Source organism: Sinocyclocheilus rhinocerous, unplaced genomic scaffold (genome assembly GCF_001515625.1).
Source record: "Sinocyclocheilus rhinocerous isolate Xijiao unplaced genomic scaffold, SAMN03320098_v1.1 scaffold1533, whole genome shotgun sequence".
Lineage (NCBI taxonomy): Eukaryota > Metazoa > Chordata > Actinopteri > Cypriniformes > Cyprinidae > Sinocyclocheilus > Sinocyclocheilus rhinocerous.
Genome location: NW_015656115.1, coordinates 292,877 through 305,563, shown reverse-complemented (window position 1 = coordinate 305,563; position 12,687 = coordinate 292,877). Strand labels below are relative to the sequence as shown.

The 12,687-nt window shown below is 37.9% G+C and overlaps 1 protein-coding gene across 1 annotated transcript in view; it reads left to right on the top strand.

The window, feature by feature from the left end:
- Window positions 1-12,687, top strand: part of LOC107719327 (netrin-1-like) — a 67,943-nt gene that overhangs the window by 24,649 nt on the left and 30,607 nt on the right. Inside the window, exon 3 of the mRNA XM_016526724.1 lies at window positions 5,899-6,087. Within this exon, the coding sequence (XP_016382210.1) occupies window positions 5,899-6,087 (189 nt within the window). The remainder of the gene's footprint in view (window positions 1-5,898; window positions 6,088-12,687) is intronic.

Here is a 12,687-nt window from a genome sequence, read left to right as displayed (position 1 = left end):
AAAAAGTGTATATTTTTTTTAATGTGATTGTTGGTACATTTTACCAGTTTTTACCATACTTTCAAAACAAAAATTAAAATAGGAAAAATATGCAATATGAAAATAATTGAAGACAAAATGTGTTTTGCTGAGAAAAAACAAGATTTGGTTTTTAAAAAGCCTTTTTCCAAAAGGTACATCTGGAAAAAGGGGGGGTCGTCTTATAATCAGGGTCGTCTTATATTTGGGCCAATACGGTATATATCACAAGAACTTCTGCCCTTATGACTTCTGCAACGTTATGATTTGTGATGAATGCAGTAGCAATTTCACAGCCAGTTAGTGGAAGAATAAGCTCTTTGCTGTCTTTTGCTAGTTAAGCGCATGCTGTGGTTTTATTTGGTCTGATCGTATTTGTTGAGACGTTGTATATCACTTTCACTAGGCAACAGTGGCAAGCAGTTACACAAACATAAAAGCAGGGAGGTCCGATTGCCCCGCTAATTGGTGCTGGCAAACGATTACAGAGCAGGGCCCATAACGGAAACGCCCCCTTAAGTCACCCGTCATTACATCACAGCACTCTCGGGCGAACACAGGCCTTTCCAGATGGCCACGCGGGAGAGGAAAGATTTTAAAAAATGAGAAGAAGCAAACCTGGTTTAAATAGAGCGTTTCGGTTGTGAGAGGATAACGGTGATCTCTGAACCTATAATGCAGTACTATTAACATGAAATAATTGAACTCAAAATGGTTTGAACATTTTCATTCTTTTCTAGAAAAAGGGTTCCTTAAGGAATCAATATATTTTTTTTTATAAATCAACAACATAAGAAACCAATTTCGTATTTCACAGTTTAATCAGAGATGATTTTTAGATATTGGGTTTGAATGAATTAACTCAATTAGGGTGACAGTATTTAAGTTGAACAGGTAAATTTATACTAAATGCAACAAATACACCATAAGTTACATCTAAGAAAACATCAAACATGTTACAGGGTTTTGAATCATGAATCATTTTTTACTTAACTGATTTTCAGTGCATGAGCCATCTGAATGAACTGATTCACTAAAATGAATCTGACTTTTCAGTGCTGCCTATGCAAGAAAGAGGATTGTTTAACTGATTCACTAGAATTAATCAGACAGTCCAGCCCAAACTATGAGAGGAAAATTTGTTCAGGTGAATCGATTGACTATAATGATTCAAACTTTCCAGCACTACATATGAGAGAAAAGGAGAGAGGACTGTTGAGGCGAACCTTTTATTATTCTCGCCTCAGACATTAAAAAAACAAAAACAATGTAGTGTTTGACCACCACTCATTGGAAAAAAACTAGCTTGTTACTGGAAAAACAGATGAACCTACTGTCACTCAAATGTATATAGTATGCACTTCTATTTGGCTAAACGAGTCCATACTTTAATTTGACCTTTAAAAGCCCAAAAGCTACTCAAATAGCTGGTAGCGACTCAAATTATGTTTCCATACTGTTCTGTTGACTATTATTCCTGACAGAATGACAAAAGCAAGAGACTGAAGCACAGCACATACTGTACGTCCACTCCTTTCCACTTAAATATGTATTCTCAACTCACACATGACAATTTATCATATCAATGACCATATTAGTCACTCCACTTAGATTACAAGTGACTCATGAATGAGTCTTCTTTTCCTATGAGCTTACATTTATATAAGGCCGGTCTTCTTTATATCAGAAGTATTGCAGATAGATAATGTAGTAATTTCAAGCTCAAAAAGGGAAATATTTATGACGAATTATGATTAATTATAGTCTAAATAAAGAAATGTCTTTATGTGTGTGTGTTTGTGTGTGTGTGTGTGTGTTAGTTTGCTTGGTCGGTCAGGCCCATTGCCTGGCCATTTACAGCTCTTTGGACAGTGTTTGAAGTCAGATGGGGGAGATGATAGTGGGGGGGCTGGTTAGAATCTCCTTGACGGCGAGGAACCATTTGGCAATTTAAACCCCCATACAAACGTAAAGTCTCTGACCAGAACTGTAATTTATATGCAAATGTCAAAAGGCTAAAAAGGTCTCTTAAGCCATAAAACCCCAAAGATCATGCATGATTCTACGCAGACGCTACAATAACTATGATTTATTATTGTACAGTCACTCTCCTGGAAGCTTTGTTACTTTCCATCATATGGGGAAAAAAACATGCCGTGGAAATGACCAGTAGTTCAAGCTCTAAAAGCAGTCTGTATACTGTTATGTATATGTATATGATTAGATATATGTGTGTGTGTGTGTGCATATATTCTGGACACCTGTTAAAAGTATGTGCAAGCACTGATAGTCCGACTTTTTTTTACAGATTTATCCGCCCTCTTTGGTCCACATGCACCATTTGGAAGCACTCAGTGGTGACGTTAATGGCAGGATTCAGTTCATTTAACCATGTTTATACCATCTCAGTTTAGCCTGATAATTCGCCCCATTTCATACCTTTTGCTTCAGATTTTCAGTTCTCTGAGGATTACCAGTCACTCACCCAAAAACCCTGCAAGGCTTCCGTAGTGAGAGGAGCTGGTCTCTGTTGTAAATAATGGAGCCATGCTTGGCTGGATGTCTTTCACATGCAAAAAGTAGCTTGCTGTGATTTCCACAATGAGCTGGATGAATACCAAATTTACCAGCCTTTTTTCCATTCCCAACTAGTTTAGGCAACCAATAATAAATCATCATCACAAAGTCTGATTAACTGACATTTGTAATGATATTGTGATACTATCAGAAGAGAGCAGAGTAAAAGCAAAAGCATTTAATGTGCATGGAATGTTTTGACAAACATTACACAAATACGGAGCTGCTGAGTGAGAGGACAGAATTGCGGCACAAATAAAATCATAATGAATTAGGATAATATAATGGAAAAACATGCTCATTCTTTTCAGAGGACTGGGGAAAGAAGGAGAAAGTGGCCTCGAGCTGGTGCAAAGAGAGCAATTCATTTAAATTCTACTGTTGCAATATTTGTTTTGTGTTTTTCCACTGAAAAAGATAACTGTACTTGTATACTTTATCACTTAAAGGGGTCATATGATGCGATTTCAAGTTTTCCTTTCTCTTTGAAGTGTTACAAGCTCTTGGTGCATAAAGAAGATCTGCAAAGTTGCAAAGACTAAAGTCTCAAATCCAAAGATATATTCTTTATAAAAGTTAAGAGTCAGCCACGCCTACCTAAAACGGCTCGTTCTAACACGCCCCCACATACCTACGTCACTATCTGGGAAGATTTGCATAACGCCGCCCAAATATTCACGCAAAGAAAGAAGGCGTAACTTATTCTCGCGTTTGAGAGAGGCGGGGCATAGAGGACCTACAATAATGTACAGTATTTGAAAAATAATGTGTTATTTGAACACTAAAGCATGTCAACATATTCTGTTACACCAAATACACAAAATAATGATCTTTAAAATAGCATCATATGACCCCTTTAAACTTATAGGCCTTAACTCAAAACTGATTTGACTAAGTATGAACACAATGGGCCCTATTTTAACGATCTAAGCTCATGGTCTAAAGCGCACGGCGCAGGTGCACTCAGGGCGTGTCCGAATCCACTTTTGCTAGTTTAACGACGGGTCGGCGCGCCCAGGCTCATGGTCTAAGCGGGTTGTCCCTATTCTCTTAATGAGTAATGGGTGTTTTTTGGGCGTAACGTGCAGTAAACCAATCAGAGTGTCATCTCCCATTCCCTTTAAGAGGCAGTTGCGCTCGTGCCATGGCGGATTTGCTATTTACAGGGCGGAATTTGCAAGCGCAAAGACAGAACGCTCTCCAGAGATGAAACGGAGCTGCTCATGCGCGAGCAAATAGGTAGTCTAATTCTGATACATGCAATGACTATCCATTATGACATGTAGGCATTTTTATATTTATGTAGCCTACACAATAATAATCTTTTACATTGCAATCCTTTAATTTTTTATATTTGGCATGTTTGTGTGCTGCTGTGCGTCCCTGCCTTGTGTGTGTAATAAGCAGAGTGTAAGCGCGCTGTGGACCCACCTATACTAACTCTTAAAATAACAAACAAACAAAAAAACTACTGCGCCATTGACTTTAGGCCAGGTTTTTGTTGGTCAATTAGTTGCCTCAAAATAGCAACGTGCCAGCAATGTGCCTGAACACACCTCGTTTTCAGACCAGCACGCCCATGGGTGCACAAATGGGCGCAAATGCATTTGCTATTTAAACAACGTGGCGCAGGACGTGAAAATGAGAACTGCATCGGGCTGAAACTAGCAAAAACACTTGCGCCGCATTGCCCCGGGTGCATGATAGGGCCCTTAAACAATGCAGTGCAGGACGGGAAAATGAGAACTGCATCGGGCTGAAACTAGCAAAAACACTTGCGCCGCATTGCGCCGGTGTGTGTGATATGATAGGGCCCATTGTTGCTTCTAAAAAGTGAAAATTGTGTCGCTATCAGAAGTATCATGGAAGATAGTGTGTAAAAGAGGGAGAGATAGTCAAGGCCTGGTGTGTTATCATCACTGTGCTGAGTGGTTGAAATGTTCTAGGTGTTTGCGGAATAAAACATGACAGCTGCTTAACACTTCTTTCCTGTGTATGTGTGAGTGACAGTCCATGTCCCTATTTAGTCACTAACATATAGACTCCTCAGTGGGTGTGAATGTGGCAGCAGTATCTGTGTAGAAGTAGGAATACTGTTTCTCTTTTTTGGTTTGTTCTCTTTTATGGTTATTACAGGTTGTTATGGTTATTTTATAGTTGTATATCAGGGATGGAGTTACCATAGATAGATAGAATGAGCGATTTAACAAACATCAGAATGAAAAATATGATGGATGGATAAATGGATAGACAGATGGATGGATGGAACTATAGATAGATAAACTATGGAAGATAGATAGATAGATAGATAGATAGATAGATGGATGGATGGATGGATGGATGGATGGATGGATGATTGGACCAGGAGAGGTCAGAGGTCAAGGCCATGAGCAGGTGTGTGTGAGAGCACAGGATCTGGAGCGAGTCATTTTATGAAGCTGTTGTCTCTTAATGAAATGCTGTAAATGGATGGAAGCCAAGAGATCCAGTGATGTCATTAAAATAATAAAGCTCTCTCAGGATACTAGTCAAACGTCTCGATGATTCTGCCCTTTCCTCTCTCCCACTGTGTTAAGGGTCTTCTATGATCACCAGGGGACAGAAAACACCACCTAAATCAGTTCACATCACATCAGATGTAGATTGTACATTGCCAGGAGTGACATGCCCCAAAGAATACTGCGGCAATAAAGCAATTGTATGGTTGTTCACTAAAATATATGATACTCTGTGAGGGTGAATATGTGCGTCATGGGTATTTTACAGATAAGCATCTGTAAAAATGTGGGAATGTGATCTCTTAGTCGTTTGCCCTTGACTAGGACAATTTCCTGTCAATTAAAGGAATAGTTCACCCAAAAATGAAAATCTGCTGAAAATTTACTCACCCTCAGGCCATCAGGATATAGCTGATTCGTTTCTTCATCAGAACAGGTTTGGAGAAATGTATCATTGCATCACTTGCTCATCAATGGATCATCTGCAGTGAATGGGTGCCGTCAGAATGAGAGTTCAAACAGCTGATAAAAACATCACAATAACCCACAAGTAATCCATACCACTCCAGTCCATCAATTAACATCTTGCCAAACCCCCCCCTGCTTGTAAACAGTGCTCGCTCTGTGCATATTTCTCTCCTTATTCAAACAAGATGACTTTTTCACTGAAGAAAGCAATATTTTGGATAGGGACACATTTTTTAGCTGGAAACAATGGTTTTAAGTTAAAAACGTCCTATAGATGGATTTATTACAAACACGCAGCTTTCTAATTTGTTCTTCCCTATGTCCATCTCTCCCAAAGCCTGTCACTGTAACTTACATGCCCGCCGCTGCCGCTTCAACATGGAGCTATACAAGCTATCGGGCCGCAGGAGTGGAGGAGTCTGTCTCAACTGCAGACACAACACAGCTGGACGGCACTGCCACTACTGTAAAGAGGGCTATTACAGAGACATGACCAAGGCCATCTCACACAGACGCGCCTGCAAAGGTAAGCAACCATGTACACTGGAAAAATGCCAACTACTGCAGATAAAAATACATGTTAGATCAACAATATTCCCCAAAATGTTGTCCCAACTAGCTTAAAATAACTTAAAGAATAATTTATAAATTTGTCAATAAAATAAAGAGAATATTCCAGTGCTGCAGATTGAGGGTTTTAGTGTTTAGCATGAATAAATTATGTGGTAACTATGGGACTGTTGCTGTGCTGTTTTCTGACTTTATTTACACTGTTGTTTTTATCATCACTACTATTTATTGGTTGTGTGGTGATGTTAAAAGCTTATCTGCATTTAACTGTAAATATTAGCTTTGCTTAAATTGTTTTGCAGGATGTTTTCTTCCTGACAGACAAAGTTTAATAAGAGTTTTTCTTATTAAGAATCCACGTAAAGTCTCTGACCAGAACTGTAATTTATATGCAAATGTCAAAAGGCTAAAAAGGTCTCTTAAGCCATAAAACCCCAAAGATCATGCATGATTCTACGCAGACGCTACAATAACTATGATTTATTATTGTACAGTCACTCTCCTGGAAGCTTTGTTACTTTCCATCATATGGGGAAAAAAACATGCCGTGGAAATGACCAGTAGTTCAAGCTCTAAAAGCAGTCTGTATACTGTTATGTATATGTATATGATTAGATATATGTGTGTGTGTGTGTGCATATATTCTGGACACCTGTTAAAAGTATGTGCAAGCACTGATAGTCCGACTTTTTTTTACAGATTTATCCGCCCTCTTTGGTCCACATGCACCATTTGGAAGCACTCAGTGGTGACGTTAATGGCAGGATTCAGTTCATTTAACCATGTTTATACCATCTCAGTTTAGCCTGATAATTCGCCCCATTTCATACCTTTTGCGTGGTTTCGCTTTCACAACGAAGCACACAGCGTCTTCACGACATGGCTGCAGCGTCAACAATACTACAGCGAGAATAAAAGTTACGCCTTTCTTTGCGTGAACATTTGGGCGGTGTTATGCAAATCTTCCCACATAGTGAGGTAGATATGTGGGGGCGTGTTCGAACGAGCCGTTTTAGGTAGGTGTGGCTAACTCTTAACTTTTATAAAGAATATCTCTTTGGATTTGAGACTTTAGTCTTTGCAACTTTACAGATCTTCTTTATGCACCAAGAGCTTGTAACACTCTAAAGAGAAAGGAAAAAATGAAATCGCATCATATGACCCCTTTAAGGTCAAATTCTCGCTAGTAACAAAACATTAACTACGACTTTTGCCTCAATAAACTCCTAATTTGCTGCTTAATAATAGTTAGTAAGGTAGTTGTTAAGTTTAGGTATTGGGTAGGATTAGGTAGAATATGGTCATGCAGAATATGTGCTTTATAAGTACTAATAAACAGCCAATATGTTAATAATAGACATGCTAATAAGCAAATAGTTAATAGTGAGATTTGGTCCCTACAGTGTTACCAAGAATACATATGTAAACAAACCATATGTAATAATTAACTTGAACAAGATATTTTATATTTACTGGACAAGCGAATTGGGTAAACCAACTGACAACAATTATTAAGTCAGTAATTTAAAAAATAGTAAATTATGTAATTTATGACTATAAATCATTTTGAGAAACACTACGTAAAACATCAAATGAAAAATGCTTAAACATTGTAAATCTGGGTTTGGGTTCAAAATGCTTTGAAATATGTCCTAGGTTCTTTTATATTAGATGCTTTTTTAATTGCTTGATTTAGATAAATCTAATGAGTTTGAGCTGAAAGAGATTAGAATAAGATATATTTATACAAAGGTGTTTCCTGGAAAATGAATACAGGCCAAGTAGACAAGTAGGACTGCCATGGAATTTGGGACAATAGAGAATATTAACAATAATAGTGAAACAAGCCAATTATTCACTCACGCGTGAAAGAAAACGGGTGAGTGAAAAAGAAAACTTTTTTCCCCTTTCAATTCAGAGTTTATATCTCGCAATTGTGAGGAAAAAAAGTCAGAATTGTGAGATATAAACTCAGAATTGCACAGTCTATAGCTTGTTCGAAATAACTCAGAATTAAGACATATAAACTCGTAATTTTGTGAAAAAAAAGTCAAAATTGTGAGATATATAAATTCAGAATTGCAATATAAACTCAATGTTCTGTGAATTATGAGATATAAACTTGCAACTGCAAGAAAAAATAGAATTATGAGATAAAAGGTTGCATTTACCATTTTATTTTTTATTCCGTGGCAGAAAAAAAAAACAGAATTGTGATATAACCTTGAAAAAGTCAAAATGACAAGATGTAAAATCAGAACTCTGAGGAAAAAGTCAGAATTGCAAAATGTAAACTTAAGTATTTCTGTGCTTAGAGTGAAATTAGCCTAGAAAAACTATTGCTAATTCTATTGTTGGAAAATCTGTTTGAGTCAAATCTCCCATGCACTTCACTAGTTGAAAGTTCCAAATCAGTCACTTATCCAACTTGCACCTCACTATGTTTTGTAACAGAGCCTGATTGTGGACATGAAGTGAGAAACATTTCTTAAAGATGAGCATACAGCTGAAATAAGTGCATGTAAATGCATATAATACTTTTCTTATAAAACATGAAACATTACATTATGTCTTTCACAGCCATCTGAAATAATACATACTGAGACGGCTCTAAAGTTTTAAACGCATGGATTGTATCCACTGTTGGTTCACAGATGAATTTCACAATGTCATTCCCCCGTGTTCCCATAGTCCATTCACTCACAAAACATTCTGTGCTATTGCATATTTCCCACCTTCAAGCCAAGATAACTTGTATTCTCATCTGACTCTCGCAGACCCAGAGTTTTGACGGACTGAAAGCTTCAACAAACCGCAGCATAATTGATATGAGAGGCTGCTAACCCAATCACTGGGGCAGCTTATTTTTTTGCGGACTGTCGTGTTCCAAAGCGCAGATGTGATGGATGGCAAACACTGCCCAAGTTTAATTGACATTGCTGTGTATTATCACATGAGGAATGCATCTGATTCAGGGGAGGGTTTCAACAGCTTTCCTCTGCCAGCCAAAACATTTACTCAGGCTATATATGGGATGCTCGGAGGCCAGATGCGAGGGATACAGGCATGCTAGTTTAAAAAAAATAGCCTCTTGTAATGACCTTAACATACAGTAAATGGCCGGTAAAGTCAAAGCTTGTTCGGGAAATGCTGAGGAGTTCCAGTCACCTTTGTCAAGATGATTGCTTCACTCGTCTCAGGTGACAAACTCCTCAACATTGTGACGTCATCTAGCGGACTGCCGTATTTATTGTTCATGTCAGCCAACCATCTCATTGTGCTTGTTTTGGACAGGAAATGCAACATTGTGCCAACAGTGTTCAGCGCTGTCGAAAATTCTACAGGGGGTCATTTGGAAAAGAAAGGAATATCGCTTGTAAATAAGGCGACAAAGCACCTACCAAGACAAATCGGACCCCAAACTAGATCCATTGTCAGTGGCAGTCTGGAACACCTCATGTTTTATATTGTAGATTAACAACTTCATCCCTCATTGAGTACAGTGTAAACACCATGTCACCCACAAGAACTATGTAATTTCTTTCTCTCACCTTTGCACTTAGAGGAATAGCTCGTCTAAAAATAAAAATTCTCTCATTATTTATTCACCCTCATATCATTGTTTGATTAATCCAAATAAAACCGAAATCGCTGTACGGCTTAGTGTGATTATCAAATGGCAAAGGCTGCAATTTAATTAAATAAATTTCTATCATGACAACTTTTTGAGGGTTTAGCATGGTAATGTACATGACAATGTTCAGTGGCAGTCTGGAACACCTCATGTTTTATATTGTAGATTAACAACTTCATCCCTCATTGAGTACAGTGTAAACACCATGTCACCCACAAGAACTATGTAATTTCTTTCTCTCACCTTTGCACTTAGAGGAATAGCTCGTCTAAAAATAAAAATTCTCTCATTATTTATTCACCCTCATATCATTGTTTGATTAATCCAAATAAAACCGAAATCGCTGTACGGCTTAGTGTGATTATCAAATGGCAAAGGCTGCAATTTAATTAAATAAATTTCTATCATGACAACTTTTTGAGGGTGTAGCATGGTAATGTACATGACAATGTTAATGTGTTTGGTCTTGTCAGAATAGATCTGCTACACTGCTGCTGCTGCTGCGGCAGAGCTAGAACTGAGACTTGCTACTGCCAATACATTAACAGACATGCTGCTATGAGTAAGAAAAACTGCTGCTGCACATACAACATATATGAATTAACCCCATATAAAGCATACATGATCACCCCGTAGCAGATCTATACAGGTGGAGCTGGGGAAGGTGGAGGGTTTTTGAAGCGCACTGCAACTGCTACAGCAACCACTAGCCAAGTATTTGAATGTTGAGCAGCAAGCTCATTGGCTGCTGATATAAAAAGAATCAATCAGCTGCGCCATGTGATAATGATGTCATTATGTCAGATTGAGTTTGACCTATTGGACTACTGCGCCATCTAGAGTTTCATGGCAGAACCTTGGGTATATACACTGTATTTCAGAATGAAGTGCAGCACTGTTTTCTTATATATATGCAAGCAGATCATGATCCAGGTTTTCAGTGTCTCGGATCGGCTCAGTTTGCAGTAAATGCTGCTCCACACAAACTCATATCTACATCTGCAGAGTGGAGAGAAAACACAACATGTGCGACCATCTTTCCAGAAGCACTTATAAAATAAAACTGTGAAGCTTTAAGGGCTCCCTGCAATTTTTCACCAAAACAAAAGCTCTATGGTTTAATGTTTGAAAATGAAGGAATGAAGACAACTTTTTTAATTTAATAATAATAATGATGATGATGATGATGATGATGATGCATATTTCCCCCCAAATCATGCATCCTGACTTACTTTATTTTGTGGAACACAGAAGAATTTGAAATGTAATTATTTTCCATGCAGTTGCAATAAAAAAGTAATAAAAAAAAGCAAAAATTACCATAAATTACAATAAAGGTAAATGTAGCATAAGTGGCTGGTTTACTATATTTTCAGTACTCTAAAGCCAATAATTTAAATTAAAAAGTTCATTTAAAAAAGGTAAAAATCCAATCAATGCCAACTTCTTTAAAGAAAGTAGCAGACTGTCTCATTATCTGATTTGTAAACACATCGTTCTTTTGAGTCTGATCTTTTCAATGAATCATTTGATTCAGTTCACAAAACAGGTCTAAATGAGTTGTTCACGAATCAGACTAATTAATTTCTCAATTTTACTGACTCACTGCAATTAACTGCCCTCAGCAAGGATATTAGTGAATAACTATGTCTGCATATGTAGAATATAGTGCACAAGTCATTTGGACTGCTATTATCTTGCTTTTGCACCCTGTTTGAAGCTTTAAAGGCTTTGTCCTCACTCACTGTAATTGCATAGAAATGTGTGGCCGGGAAAAAAAAAATCAAAAAACTTTTTCCCTTTGCACTCCACTGAAGAAAAAGTCATATTTGGAATGTGAACAAATGATGACAGAATTTACATTTTTGGGTGAACTGTTCCTTTAAACATGGAGAGGGGTTTTCAACAGCCATGAGAACTTACAGTCCATGCCGCATTGCTTCACACTCATTTCCCCAGCATCTCTTCTTACTACTGCTGAATTATTAGTAGTTCTGGTTTAGATTATGTGCTGTAGAGTTGTAGGGTCGTCTGTGAAGGCGTAAGAGTGGTGTCGTAATTCAGCAGGCGGTGGGCTGGTTGGTGGGTGGCTTAAGTGCAGAACTGTAGCTGCTTTTTACCAAATGTTAAGTGGGCATTGAAATTCAAAGCATCCCACCACTTTGTGTAGCATTTATTAACATCAGCTAAATCATCAGTGAGGGGAAATAGTGAAACCAATCCAATTGAAACTGCTAAAATGCTGTTATTAAAATTTTTTTCTGTTCTCAAAGCATGATTTCTACAATTCCTCTGTATGGCATCAATTCAGAAAACAATATGCAGAGTGCCTTCTAAGATACCTTGTATTAGCCAGTTGCTGTATCATTGCAAATTATTTACTAATAAGCCATGCAGCCTGAATTTCACATGCCTTTGCATTCTGAAATGGTTCTTGAAATGTCTTCTATGACCAGTTTTCTGACGTCAAATAGTCTCTGAAGATGAAATGTTGGTTGAAGTGAATGTTGGCTTGAACTGGATTTGTTAGAAAAAAAAAAGGTTTATAGGTCTTACAAACAGATAGATGAATAGGTAGACAGAAATATAGATGGACAGATGGACAGACAGACAGGTATATAGACGCATTGATAAATGGGACCTACAGATGGACAAAAAGACAGTCAGACAGACAGACAGACAGAGATAGATAGACAGACAGACAGACAGACAGATAGATGGACATACAGACAGATAGATGAACAGGCAGACAGACAGACAGACAGACAGACAGACAGACAGAAGGACGGACGGACAGACAGACAGACAGACAGACAGATTGATGGACAGACAGACAGATGAACTGACAGACATACAGATATATGGACAGATAGAAAGACAGACAGACAGACAGACAGACAGACAGACGAACAGACAAACAGA